Genomic DNA, 15,377 nt, shown 5'->3' on the forward strand with positions numbered 1-15,377 from the left:
GCATTATTGACCAAATAACAATTCGCTAATTAAGTTCTTCCAGAGCTACTTTACGGCACATAGCGCAATTTACGGATTGTAGGCTCCGAGTTCGCACTGTAGACCTGCTTGGAAGGAATTCTAAGGACGGCACGGGTTCGCGATGTGCGCCGTGAAAGAGTTAGCAAAAATCCACTATTGTTGCACTTACCTTTTTAACGAACTGCCGTCTTAAGCACTGAAACTAAGGATGTTCGAACAGCAAAATGTTTTAATAGAATACGAATATTCGGGAAAAAAGGACCCCCGCATATGTAATGGATTATTGAATCTTTTGCTTTAAACGCAGTGAAATATAAAGTTCGCGCGAAGCTCTCTTGTCAAAAAAAAAAGAAGCTTATTGTCAATATTTACATGACTTATTCAGAAACATATCTAGATGCAAGTAGTGCGGTTCACAATTAAGAATCCGCTCATCTGGTGAGCTTATAAAGAACAGCTTCTTTCAGTTATCTAGTGCTGGGTGACAATGACAGCAAGGACCAAAAGAAAGAAGTAACAAGTCACCAGATGCGCGTACGATAACTTTGTTCAAGGAGAGAAGCGTGGCACTACAGCACTCCATATAGTTTTGAAGGAATCGGAAATGGTGCCAAAGGGTAAATAATGAATTGCTTTACCTAAACAGAGACAACTAAGCCTTCGGCTACCTAAACGTGAGGCCTTCACGATGAATAGCTGAAAATCGAGTGCAAGTTATCTGCCCCGTGCGTTTACTCAGGAACTGGTGGCCCCGCGAAGCAAGCTCAGCTTCGTTGCGGCAGAATCGCTTAGAAGAGTTCACATTTCCATCGTTCCTTATCCATTGAGACCCTAATGAGTGTGTTGTTCCTCACATATTCGAAAGAAAGAAATATTCGGCAATTTCAGATAGTGAATTCTCGAATCGAATATGAATCGAGACGCAAAGACTATTTGATTCGTATTCGGGGCTTCCAATATTCTCACAGCGCTAAAGCAAACACAGAAATAACTGGAACGCTGCATCTATTTGGTCACACACTTTGGGAATGAACGTCATGAAACTAGTGTCGTCCTTCTAATTCGTTCCAAGCGGATACGCCTTTTGAGCTCACGGGCTGGAGTTCATAAATTTCCTTATGTGCTGCAAAGTAATTATTTGAGAAACTTCATTAGTGAAATTTAGTTAGTGGAACGTGCATTTTGATATCTCGCGCAAGAAATATCGGCCTTTACGAGTAATCCAAGTCAAAGACTACAACTGTGCTAGTTTCCACATGACCTTTTTTTTTCATTCTGTATATTCCAAAAAGCACCTGGCATATATCACAGGAACGAGACAAACTCCTAACTTACGCAAGCCATCGACTGCACTTGTATCAAAGGAAGATATTTCTTTTTCTGAGAAAAAATACGTAATGTGGCATCCCCTAACTGAAATTTGTAATGCCCCGTGGTAAGATTCTGACTACGGCCTCACAGCAAAGGATCGTTTTTGTTAATGTGAGGACAGAGCAGAGTCATGGATAGTCCTTTTATTCTGCCAACTTTTACATAACTGCACCACCGCTAATGTCAATTGGCAACGAAAGCATGGCTGCCACCACGAATTGCGTCGAATTCATGTAAGCGGTATTTCATCGTATAGCCACTCTCGCATCATATGGTGGCCATGTCATCATATCTACCATAAAAGGCAGTGTCGCGCTGCCTGGGGCACCCACGTAAATAGTGGCCTACATGTTCGCATGTGCAGAACCCAAGGCAACATTGAGGTTTCGGGTTTGCGTCAACCCAAGACCCGAAAATTGCGAATAGCGTGGGGCCGTGAGACCACTTTGAGTCACTCCAAAAGCTTAGCCTAAACAAATACGGCAGCAGCCATCGAAGAGACGGCTCTCACTTCGCACTAAATCTGATCTCATTTCGGAGTAATGCACGTCCGTAAGAAGCAAAGGATGATGTACGCTATTATCTTCACCCATCTCACGTAAATGACGAAGGTTGGACGCTAAATATACTGCTCTCTTTGAGATAGCTTTCGATCGAGAGCTCGTTGGCCTAAAGAAGGAAGGTTTCGTCCGGGGTACCGTAATGTGGGTTGCCTTGGCTGATGACGTGAAATGGAAACCGAATGACATATGCCAAACACCACCATTGTTGGCGCAGGATTGATAATTAAAGACTACATCAGTACTAGGGTACTGCATGGAGGCTCCTGGTGTAAAGAATCTCGTCGGCAGCACTGGAATACTCGTGCGTTTATTCGCCACCTCCTCCGCATACAAGTTCTTCTCGTCTGCCAATTTGTGCAGCCGTATTCACAAGCCTGTCAGAGGTGCGCCGAACGGCGTCTGACAGCGTGCCTCATGTGACCTGCATGGATAGATACTGTCTGAGAGGGATTTTTTTAAGTATAAAGGAGGTAGGGGCAGACATGCGTGCGGGTGTGTGTTTGTGTGTGTTTTAAAAGTTACGCTCACCATTTCTTTTGATATTTAATGCGTTCTCTCGCCTTTAGTCCTTACAAACAGTACTCCATGTTCTTGTAGAGTTTTTCGCTTTCACTACGGCGGTGAGTCAAACACAAGGCGCAACGCAACTGCGTTTATCTCTTTCATTCTCCTCACCCAAGAGCGCCGACCAGGAGAAGGTTCCAGGACTAAGCAAATCTTGAGTTAAAGGTTCTAAAAACTCTGCGAAAAGTACAGGTTCAACTGTCAATAGAATGCCAGCTTTTAATGCCTTCATCTTGGTCAGTTCAAATGTCCTCACAAACATGAATGATGCGCCCATACTGTACGCAGCTTAGAGTGTGTCCTCAGCATTTATGTTTGTGTGAACGCCTATTTTTCTAAGTGCTCTGCTTCACCGAAATCATGGATCATAAACTAGTTTGTCAGTACCTGTACGAATGTCCTGTTCTCGCGCCACATCGACGTGCGCCTGAGTCTCGTTCAGAATGTATGAATGCATAAGCAGGATCGCGTTATTTCCTATCTCTTATTGCCTGTCAAAGTGTCCTTACGTGAACGTTATAAAACACCATTCAGTAGAAGCCAAACCAACGCACTTCACTGTGGCATCTCTTATTGTAAAAATGCACGTTTCGGCATCAAAATGTCAAAAGGTAATCTAAACTATGAACACAATTCTGTTCCTGCGAAATTCCTTTGGGCGACGTTGCATTGGGCGCTAGCTGTTGCTTAAAAAAATGTTGTGGGTCTTTCGCTTATGTGTTCCTCTACATTTTCCTGCAATCAGAAGCCCGAAAAGCATGCAGAAACCATTGAAGGTTATTGGTAATGTAAGCGCCTAGCGCTTCTAGAAAGATATAGCGCTTGATCACTGCCTGAAGGCAACAGACTTGAGTGCCCGACTATAGACATCCTACACCTTAGTTTTCTCTCTCTCTCTTTCACTCCCCATTCCCCTCCCCACGTGTAGGGTAGCAAAATGGACTCAGTCTGGTTAACCTCCCTCCATTTCCTTCTTCCCTTCTCTCTCTCTCTCTATTCGCAGTGTAAAGTGAATCCAAGCGCAGCATTATGAATGCTGTGTTTGTAGGGGTATGTTGCAGTGAGGATATTTAGCTAGCGCTTATTGTTTCGTAAAGAACAGACACGTTAACCAGCACATGTCAGTAGTATAGGTGGTTATGCGTTTATATGTAGTTTTACCGCGATTTTATGAAGTTGACGGGGAGGGACCAAACACTACGCAAAATCAGGAATTTCGTAAACTTGAAAACTACAAGAACGCCGAGGTATAATGACCAGTTTCTCTCTAACGAAAAAGTCGGTTCTTTAGGTTTTCCTGCGGTATTTCATCAAGGGCATCACGCGGTCTTCTTAGCTCGCAAGAGCAATGCGAGCGCGTTCTCCTCCTCGAGATTCAGCAGATCACCTGAGGAGGTGAACGGCGTCCATGACCTCGCTAGCCGTCGGTGCATGGTCTCGGCTTGCTTTCGGTGTCGTCATCGTCTGTCTCTTTCTGCGTCGGCAACAAGTTTCACGAAGCCTTTGTAGTCCAAACTTTCTGTGGCGTTCCTATGCCTGCGCTGGAATCAGCGCTTACGTAGTCCACGAACACCACGCACAGCGGGATAGCGTCAAACCGGCTGACCTGTTCCCTGGAAGTGGAAGCCGGCTGTTATATCTGCTACTCGGGGCTGGCGTCGCAGTGGCAGATAGCTTCCTCGTGGACCATTCCGAAACCGGCATGCCTGAAGCAATTGATGATTACGGGTTTCCTTGTTTCACTCCAGGCCGCAGCCCTTTCACTCCAAGTCATGTGGCCTCTTCGGGGTGGCTCTGTGAGATGGGGAGCAGTGGTCAATTTTTCTTTGTAATCTCGGGTTTGTGAATACAATATACCCAATGAAAAACATAAAGGGAAATGAAAATTTCTTCGTAAAGATGAGAAGTTCGTAAAATCGAGTTTCGTAATGTCGCAAGTTCAACTGCATAAATCGTCCCATCATATGTATGTTGTCTCCACCGGCGCCTGCGCCGACGCGGAAGGCAAGTGCTATCCTCCTCTGCTGCCACCAGAGGCCACTGCCACCGCCGTCATAGAAGACATCGGGTGAAGGGGGGGGGGGGGAGGGGGGGTTGTTCGTCCCGAACGCTCCACCGCGAGAGCACGTGCTCCTGAAGCAGCTGTAACAGTTCGTCAAACAGCTTTAATAGTTCTCCTCGGTGCGAGAGAGCCTTTGCATTGGTGTCTTTGCCTAGGCGGCATAAGTGTGACCAGCAAATACCGACCACCACGGAACCTGCGAAAAATCCAAAGAATATTATTCACTTTGATATTCGCATTAATATACAACTCGTCTGTACTGTTTTATTCGTAAAAAAAGGTCAATTGCAGAGATTCATTTATCGCAAGACGCTCTTTTAAAAGAAAGCTCAGGGCCAACTCCTATTTTCTTATTCATATACATGTAAAAGGAAGGAATGCTCGTATTAAAGAAACACTCAACTGATTTGAATGATCCTTAATTGTTTCATCTAAGAGAGCGAAATAAAATTCTAGCAACATTAAAAAGTAGACTTTTGATTTGAAATGTAAAATGACTTTTTACAAAAATTGCAATAAATCGGTGCGTTTGAAAGACATAAAAGCATTAAGTTTACACTAAGGCACTAAGTTTACAAATTTGTAACTCTACACCAAATACAGATCATACAATTGTGTAAATTCCGTTTGATAGGGCATCTCAAGCAGACAAACTTCATATATGAACTTACAGTTTAGGTAAAAATGTTAGTACTTACGACGGTATTTCCAAAAGTCTTACTGACAAACTAGCCTCTTTCAGAGCGGTGTATAATGGATTGATTTAGCGTGCTTTAGATTTATTATTAAGTGTAGTTTACAAAATTATGCAGTTTACAAAATTGTGATATGGTTTTTATTGCGCAGTTGCAGAGTTGTACCCTTGACTGAACCTAATACTTAAGTTTTTTCAAAACTTAGCAATTTTCAAAACTCTGAATTGATGGTATCAATGGAAGATTAACTTCCTACAGATACTAGATTTTAGTTTCTTCTTCAACAAGCAAGAAACTTCAATAAATCGGTGCAGTGTTCTGCCAAGAAAATTGATTGCTTCGTTCCCACGTATTCAGGTAGGAGCTCTCCAGCTAAAATTTCCTCTTAATGGGAAGTAACAGCGTTGATGAGCACACATAACGCAAACACTTACGCACGTACTGCTTGGACAATCAGTGGAACTGCAGCCTATCTTTTCTGTCCTTCTTTCACAGGATTGGAATTGATGGCATCATTACCAACAGGCCCGACAACGCATTTTACGTCGTAGTACACGAGTTTGCAAATCAACTTAGGGTCGCCGGTGCTGGCGACAACCCATGGAAGAAATTTCGGAGACATCTGAAGGAGGCGACCAACGAGGTAGACGCTAACACCGACATACTGGAAGAACAGTACATCAAGGAGCTGTTACCAGAGTAAACCGACATGCGGCCTCGTTGATCACAAACTGTTCCCTCTGGTATATACATTTGCGCTCCTCACGGGGTAAAATTGTATGCTACTTGCAAACTGGCGACGCACACTGGCATTTGCTCATGCACAATCTTCTGGGTATTAAAAAAATTTATTGGTGCTAAGGCAATACTCGCAAGAAAAAATTTTACATTCAACTGCAACATAAGGATTTGTGAGGAACTCGTTTATAGCTAAATTTGTTCGTATCTTTTTAGAACAAATGCACATCTTCCGTCACTCATCAGGTGGTAAAACCGGCTCAGCACAGTAACATTTAAATAAAGAAATCCTTCATTATTTGCTATTGTATGTCGAGAATACTACTTTCAGCGAAGCTAAGCCGCCTGTGTGAAAAGGTGAGTTCTAAAAATGCCGCCGCGAAATAACACGAACTTGATAGTAGGAATAGACGAATAATAATCTTCATTGCACTTTTTTGCATTGAAACCGATGAACAGTGGCATCGCGACACAAACTGCGATGCAAGGCCTGCTGAAAGTTCGTCCAGCAAACGCTTGCGGTTACAGTGTGCGTAGCTACATGTATAATGTGTGCTCCCTCTGTCTTAGATATATAGAAGAAAAGAAACAGTTGACGTCAGAAGTTTCTGGTTCAACATGGCAGCGCAGTTTACTTTACTGAAAGTTTTCGGGACCAGTTCCCCAACCTTCGTTCGGCCAGTATCACTCGCGCAAGGAAAGGCAGCATCGTTATCGAAGAAACATTGCAGAGGTGCTCAGATAGTTCTTCCCTCAATGATGCCGGCGCATTGCCGGTCATGTAATGTGAATTATTGCGAAATAGACTTTACGGGAACACTGCCTAACTGCAAAGGCGCCAGAAGTTTGAACATTGCTAGAGCACATGGAAATCAGGCGTCCGAGATACAACCGCTCGAAGGCAATGGCTAAGCTGGTTCATTAAAATACTAGCCGTGTTAGCGAGGGCTGGCAGCATGTGGCTGCGCTAATTATGCATGTTCGTTCTGAGGGCTTTGTAGTACGTGAAACTTTGGCGGAGAAATCCGATTAATGAATAGCGTGCCTTGTTCCGAACATTGAGAATGCTTCGTGGTTAAATATAGCAGCTTCGCGGATTTCGTGTTTCATTGGTACCTAGGAAGTCACTTTAGTAAATGCTTCTGTTCAATGATGAATTTTCTTTTTCACACGTCTATCAAGAAGTTTTTAATTATGCTGGCACGTAATCTCTCGCCACTCCTCAATTTTGTTACAATCAGGTTAGGAGAAGTGGGGTTTAGGGTCATGAGTTTTCTGAGTTCCATATCTAGCATGCTTAGGGCTATCGAGTTCGCATTCCGTTTTCTATATTAATGCGTTTAGCATTATTAGGGTACTTCACGCACTTTCCGAGGGCTGTCTGTCTATCTATCTGTATATTTGTCTAATTGTTTTTCCGCCAATTTTCTTGATTGGGCTGTCTATGGTTGAGCGGTTAGAGTATTTGGCTGCTGTGGTGAGAGTTAAACGCGCTTTATGGAAGAGCGGCACACACGCACTGTCACATACCCGAGACCCAACTTTGCCCGACGAATGGTATAAAACCCGCTTTCGTCATAACGAAAGCCCGATGCTCTAACCATTAGACCATGGACTACCCAGTAAACCATGTTCGGGAAAACGGGGACAGACAAACAGACAAACAGGCATGTTTATTAGTGCGTAATATACGTGCTTAATAATGCTAATCGCATTCATTTTATTTATTAAATTGACTGAAATAATTCAAAGTCCAATGGCTTGGAAATAGTTGCCTGTGGTGGCCCTTTAGCATTGGGCTTGCACTGATGTATTGATTTCAATGACACTTTTTCGAAAACCTTTGCCTTTGAACACATCCACATGCCATCCCAGGATTGAAATAAGCAACCAGGACGCATTGTTAGAGATGAGAGCGAGACAATGCGCATAGGGTCGTACCACACAGCTACTTCCTGCAAAGCTACTTTCTGTGTTACATTTCGGTGTTTTGGGTATTGCGTGCATAAAAAGTGACAGTGTGTCTAATTAGGCTCGTAATGAGGACTGTGAGACCGGCACTCCGGTTACTTCACAATGATGACATTAGGCTTCCGTTTGCCCTTTGCTTATGCGGTACTACCTCTCTAAGCGTATCGCGAGATTGGTGTGGGCGACCCACTGACAATGATCCCAGTCTCCAGTCAAGGGTGAGCAATGCGAGAAATAAGTATGACAATACTGTTGGAAGACAGTAGGCGTGAAAACACGTATGGTCATCAACTATAACACTCTGGCTTCGCGTTAGGGAACTACATTAGATGCTACTGCAACTGCATTAGATTCGCAACTTTCGGATATGTTAAGAGTTTTCGTCGTCTTGAATCTTGCCTAATCATTTGATTAGGCAAGATTGAAGGCATGCAAGGCAACACCGATCAATGAAGCTAAATCGAGGCAATATGGAGAGTCTGTGCGTCCCGCTGCTCGTCAGACGGCTGCGCCCCGTAGAGAAGTGTAGGGCGAAGTTTGATATCATGCCACGGCAAATCCTGACCGGACACACAGCCGCGCATGCTTGCCGGGCAAAGCGGGCCGTATCGCTAGCTGCCACTACTGGCCGAGAAGTACGGCCCGTTCGGTGTCAAACTGACTCGCGCTTGTCGTCACGGGGCGTTTCGTTCTGATATGATAGCGTGGCCGCCTTTTCCGCGCTCCTGTGACGCTCGGTTTCGTTATTGCCTGGATTTACCGTTGAAATTCGGTGATAAGTATCTCAAATTTGGCACAATCGACTTTCAAGTTTTTTTTTTTTTTTTTAATAAGCGTGTATTAAGAAAATGGGACTGCCTTCAATTTCCCTAGCCAAAGAACTGCCTCTAGGACACTAAGAAAAATATCACTAATAACGTTTCGTTAACTAGTCTTGTGAAGCTCACGTTATTTGCGGCAAAGTACGTCTGCCTTGCCTACGAACTCGTCTGCAAAAACGCCACGTTCAAAGCGTTTATGGCGTTCTTTATAAGAAATCTGTATTGTATAAAAAAACGCCCTGTATGTTTACAGGAAAACACAAGCAACACAAGGTTCCCGTGTATCTAGATCCCGAACTCACTAATAAAGGTTAGCGCAGACACCGTTTTGCTATACGAGGCGCCAGTGAAAGTAAAGGTGCGGATACCCGTCTAGCAAGAACGCTCGCGCTTTAAGGACACTTCGGAGTTTATGTTAGTGGATCTCGGATGTCGTGACATAAGCTCGTTTTCAAATCCACCGATACTTTGAATCGTAGACAACCTCTTCAATCGTCAAGTAGTTCATTGATCACTGTCGACACTTGCTCTTGTGAATGTTTAGCAACCTTTCCTTTTTCTACTGTGCCAACGCCACGCGAGAAGTAAGGCACAAAATAAGCGGTTTTTCATGGTCAGCTACTGCACAGGGCTCCTTCGTAAGAGAGCGAAGTCAGAACGAGCAGAAAGGAACGTCAGCCTTCGAACATCACTTTCGATTGTCGCTCGGTACAGTCGTTATCTCTATTTAACCTATTTGATTTCGTCATTCTTGGAATGGTTTATTTTTGCCAATATGCTGAAGGAGTAAAAGCAGATGTTCTGGCGTGATGTATTTTGCGGTACATTAAGCAGCAGCCTGCGAAACGTTCGTTCCACTGGCCATTGCCACTTTCACTTCCATTCGTGGTATCGATCCCAGCCGTCGCACACACTTTTCCCCCATTCCTCTTGCTTGTGGGAGTGGCACCAGGAGGCCCTTGCTTTCTCGCTGCCAACTCTGCTCCATGCCTCCTGCTCCTGCGAATGGCTAGCTCTATGGCTTTTCCTTTCCACTTTCTGATTTATCCGTGAAGTTTCTCCCCCTATAGGAATATTTCTATACAATTTTATCCTCTCCCATTTCTTGTAGCTCTAGCCCCGTAAAACGAATGCACCGTTTCTTTCTTTGTCATTTCACCTGCATATCTCTCGCCAGAGGTCTCTGTTGTGAATGGGTGAATGGAGAGTCTCATTGGAGCTACCCTGTTGCTACTGGCTTCTTTACCTTTTCCCATTTTCTCAATATGCATGGACTATGCTCTTCGAAATCTATTACAGTGCTCTAGTCTAGACAGCGTTGTTTTCTCTTTGTTTATTATTTCACTCTGAATTTTTGTCTATTTTTTATGTGCAAAAAAAATATAAATCAACATCTATTACCCTACGTCTCCACCGTTCGGTTTGGCCCTGCTTAGGGTAAGTGTGCTACTTCCTTCCTCCTTTGAATGTAACGCACAGAGAAAAGCTTGCTCAGTAATTCAAGGTCGGAAAATACTAGCGGTCACAGTAGTTTATAATAAATTCTGGGCGATTTGGTTACTCTGAGCGCCATATAGCAGTGCTAAATCTATGGCGCCATGAACACGGGTTCGTTGTCTCTTCCCCAACGTGTTCGTTGTTGCTTGCATTTAGCTTCGCTAATTGATCGCCACTTCGGTAACGAAAACGACGCTTGTATCCGTGTCAATTGTCGTACACATTTAAATTTATGAAAATTATTCCACCACTATAAAAATACCACGATCCTAATTTAGGACCCTATAAATTTTATATGCAGTCATACGACATGGTTTCTTTTTCTTTTTGGACCCTGTAATTTCCATGTGGATAATATCATGCAGCCATGGACAGTATCCATGGCTGCATACGAAAGCGTTATCCGCACCCCAATACACTTGAGAATGCTGATGGTTGGCGCTCCTATGTATAAGCATCAGCACTTCTTTGCAGTAGCCGCGCAGGTAACACCAGGCGTGTGATTATGGGACGCGGTGCTTTGACGCATGTTTTATGCCAACTATAGTGTTACAAGCACATTTCAGGGGGGCTAGGTGAAACAATTTTTGCAGGATCGTCGTATCGTTATGGTAGAAAAAAAACTTACACGCTTAGCTTTACGTCTATATACCTCTAAGACCAATGTATCGTTTTATTTTGTTTTCTATATTGTTTGCACAGAAACAACAGAGCTAACAAATGCGAACTGATTTTAATGGACTAAATGTTTCGTAATGATTGCAGACACTATTTCGAAGAATAGCAACTGTGTCAGTTATGTGTATTTCTTTGCTCAATATCCCACCGATCTCTCGCCCAACACCCTAACCACATAGCATGTCAGTGTGAATGCAGCCCAAGGCTAAACAACAATACAGCGACGACAAAAGAGCAGTGGGCGGATCGGCTGACGTGCGCGATGCTTAAGGACCAGCCACGCCTGGTGGACAGGGCCAAGCAGGCAGTGCAGGTTTATGGTTTCCTACTCTAGAGAAGCCGCCCACCTCGCGTCAAGAACAGCCGACTCAAATTATTGAATAAAGTTCATTCTTTCTCTCACCCGCCATGGTTGCTCAGTGGCTATGGTGTTGGGCTGCTGAGCACGAGGTCGCGGGATCGAATCCCGGCCACGGCGACCGCATTTCGATGGGGGGGGAAATGTGAAAACACCCGTGTTGTTAGATTTAGGTGCACGTTAAAGAACCCCAGGTGGTCAAAATTTCCGGAGTCCTCCACTACGGCGTGCCTCATAATCAGAAAGTGGTTTTGGCACGTAAAACCCCATAATTTAATTTTAATTCTTTCTCTCTCGCTAAAGGTTCTGGTAACTCATTTTTATATAAAGTAAACACAAATTCTGCTATAATATCAAAACCGCATCGGCACAAAGCAAGAGCCAAGAGATCACGGTAATCATTAGCTATTACCCGCATATGAAGCAGCGTTTAGTTCTTCAAGGTAGTACGTACGTATAGACAAAGTATGAAGCCAGGATTTCCAACAACGCACTCTTATTACGAGCGGCTCTGTGTGAGACGGCGCAGTGCCATACATCGGGAGCGCCTTCTCCTAATTTCGGTTAGAACTACAATGTGCTGTTAATCTGGCGAATGACTTTAGAAAGACTAAAGTAACCTTCATTAGGTAAATTCACATCCTATTTTAGACGCATGCTAGAACGCGAGAACTCTCCAGACAATTACAGCTTTAATTGAATGCATTTTAAAGGAATATTTAAAACTACAAGGATAAATGTTCAGGAAACAATTCAAGAACTCAGACTTGAAATTCATTTCAGAAACGGTTCAATATTTCAGACGGTACAAATGGTTCTTGCAAATGGGGCACGAAATCCTCGAGAACGAACTTCCAGCGCAGTTTGGCGTTCCAGCGCAATTAGTCAAGAGTTAGCGTCGGCTATATTAGACCTGACGTACCCTAGAGTGAGCGAGAGCTAAGTTTGATAATGCAAGCGTCTAAAGCAAACTTTATGAATTGTGTTATAACATCCCTTTCTTTTTATAGAGGAAATACGTTAACATGCCTGATGATTGAGCTTATCCACTAAAGGGCCTTAAGCATGATTAAATTCTCATGACAAAGCGTGGCGCAACAGTTCAAGCAGAAAAACAAGAACTGAGATTTGTTTCTCTTGGAGTCTGTGCGTTGAAAGAATCAGACATATTTTCTTTGAACTCACGCGCTTGCATAATACCTGAAACAGGCATTGAATTCTGGACCAATTTAGGAAAATAAATGTAGTTCGTAAGTAATGTGAAGCCTTGAACTGCATACAAGTCTGTCTAGACAATATATTGAGGGTTATTTCAGTGCTAAAACGGAAATGAAAGTGCGCGTTTATTCCCAATTTCAAAGCCACTTTGAAAAGAATTTCTCTTCTCCGGAAATCATGTCGCCCAATATTATTGAACTTGACGTTAACGCAAAGGCCACGAAGAATGGTTTCAGAAATACTTAGGGGACAGAACCGTTATCTAGAGTAAAGCAAAACGAGCGTGTAATAATTATTGCCGGACTTGCGAACGCGATACGAGCGTATCATTTGTAGGGCACAAGAAGCCGTTTGTGCAGGTATTGCTCTAGAAAAATTATGCATGTGAAGAAATGTCATTCACTTCGATTGCCGGCTTTCGCAATTATAACGTTCACTCCGTCTCTCTCCTCCCCCTACCCCCTTAAATGAGCAGCTTGAGAAAAGTGGCCCTCTTGCCGCCCTTTTCCCTGCTTGAAAATTGGCACTGTCTGTGAAGGAATATGCTGTGGGCACAAGTCGCGTGGCAACAAGTCTTTGTGGTATAATACCTGTAACCAGCGTAGAACATTGCAAATGACTTTTAGGCCTCATCTGAATTCAATTCTCCGTGTCCCAATTTAGAAACCGTCGCACTGGCGTTTTAGGCTTCGTTTTAACTTGTAGAACTGCAGGATCTTGTTCTTCGCTGCCACGCTGCGAAATAAACATTGGGTTAAGGAAGTCTTGCATACTCTCTCAAATCTCTTATTGGTACTGCTGGTTTACTATGTACTAGACTTCGTGCCCAAGCTAGCTATATGTGCAGAATTACCTTCTTGCGTTCACTAATGCTCTTGACAGTATAGTGAGGCCGAGAGAGTACAAAGAGAATACGCATGTGGTGATAGCAGCAAGATGCCATCCCTCGCTGACAGCATTTCATGGCGCCAACAAGAGGCCAATGTAGTCGGACGAAAGTGCTTCCCGAGGAAAGACGAGCAACAGTTCCTCTGGCTCGTGCCGCGAATATCTCGACCCTGATCTCATTAGGACCTGCGTCCTCCTGAGGTTGTGCTATTCACTTTTGGCCTCGCGTGCCGTATCCAGTACTGTATGTAACTGTGTGTCTTATGGCGATTCGAAGAGGAAGCAGTCTAGCCAATGTGATTGGGCCAAAACAAGGCCCCTTCTGTTCGTAATGAACCTCCAGACAGAGAGAGCGCGTAACTGTAGGACGAAGTCGTACGCACGTAGTACTGCAATTAGGCCGCCAACACTAATAAGCGTTGTTTCCAAAGCTAGATTATAGTTAGCTGCCGAAAGAATGTTAATTCGAACTAACGAGTCAGCAAGGAGAAAAAGGCATCAAGAGAGAGAGAGAGAGAGAGTGAAGAGGAAAGTTAGGGAGGTTAACCAGATATGAGTCTCTGGTTTGCTACCCTACACTGGGGATGGGGGACAAAGGTTAGGAAGATGACCGAGAGGAAAACGCTAAAAAAAAAAAAAGAAACACGCACACACGCGCACACACAAGCGCTATTGCGCTTTTTGCGATCGACCGGCCTTTGCGAACGCCTTTAACTGGAACGCCTTTTGTGTGTGTGTGTATGTCTCCAAAAGGCATCAAAAATTCATTACGAGCGAGGCTCTCGCGTTGGTGGGTTGCTACAAAGCATCGTGTTCATATGAATCCGAGCTATGCTAAAAAAACAGAGAATGTTTTTGTTTGCATCTCTTAGATATCACAACGTGCACCAAGTCGTTACGCTTGAAACTTTGAAAGCGAAGAGATGAGTTGCAGAAAATAAACTTACTAAACTGGACTAAAATTCACCAATCATGAGCCAGAAAAGGGAATTGATGAAAATGTTTGAAGTAATTATTAATTCAATTAAGAGGGCGAATTAGAAAGTATTTGCCCCTCTTTCAATTAGCCAAATTACGGCTGTAAATGCGAATCAACATATCCATTCCCAGCGATACACATTTCTTGGAACGGCCCAGCCTTTTCTGCCGGTAGCTTCCCGGCACGGCGCTGCTGTCACTTGAAGATGGCGGTTGTGCTTCACACGTCCACGGCGTATGAGCAACGAAGTGTGATTCGTGTTCTATAGAGAAAGGGACGAATGCCCATCGAAATCCACAGGTAAATGCAGCCCACGTTTGGGGAAAGATGTTTCGCTTTGAGAAGTGTGAGGTGGTGGTGTTGTGACGCCATGAAGTCCCGTAAAAGGCCATGAAGACCCGAAATTCAGTGCTGAATAGGACAAATGTCTGAATTGGCGTGGGGACTATGTGGAAAAATAGTGTAAGGTACATAGACTAGTACGTGTATTTGTAATTACCTGTATGTACCTTATTTTGGCTAATAAAGAATAGGGGAAAATACTTTCTAATTGGCCCTCGTACTCGAAAAACTTTGGAACTGTTATTATCACTGATTTTTACTTCAAGTATTTGCATTTGCTCATACATTGTGAAATTCATATTTGGATCAGTTAGCTTAAGCTAGTTTCATTGTTTTTTATTGTTTGTTTTTTGGTTTAACTAGTACACACTGAACCCTTAGCACTGAACATCGACGTGTTCGCTGTAACTAAAACGCATACGACTTTCTAAATGCATTGGTCCTCAAGTGAAACATAGACTCCGAGTGCTGTCATCTGCACGATCCACCACGCGGAATTGTACAAATGCTGAACAGTCGCAAATTTTATACCACATTCAACGGTTTTTCAGTACGAACAGGCCGACAGTTGACTACGCGCTTTTGCTCAAGTTTTTCCTCCAATGCCCGCA

At 43.7% G+C, this 15,377-nt stretch overlaps 1 protein-coding gene across 4 annotated transcripts in view; it reads left to right on the forward strand.

Moving 5' to 3' along the window:
* LOC126531603 (dermonecrotic toxin SPH-like) overlaps positions 1-6,317 on the forward strand; it is a 29,291-nt gene extending 22,974 nt beyond the window's left edge. For all 4 annotated transcript variants that reach the window (XM_050179202.2, XM_055071285.1, XM_055071286.1 and 1 more), the window contains one exon: positions 5,772-6,317. In XM_050179202.2, the coding sequence (XP_050035159.1) occupies positions 5,772-5,979 (208 nt within the window). In that variant the 3' untranslated portion in view covers positions 5,980-6,317. The remainder of the gene's footprint in view (positions 1-5,771) is intronic.
* Positions 6,318-15,377: the final 9,060 nt, after the last annotated feature.

Source organism: Dermacentor andersoni, chromosome 5 (genome assembly GCF_023375885.2).
Source record: "Dermacentor andersoni chromosome 5, qqDerAnde1_hic_scaffold, whole genome shotgun sequence".
Lineage (NCBI taxonomy): Eukaryota > Metazoa > Arthropoda > Arachnida > Ixodida > Ixodidae > Dermacentor > Dermacentor andersoni.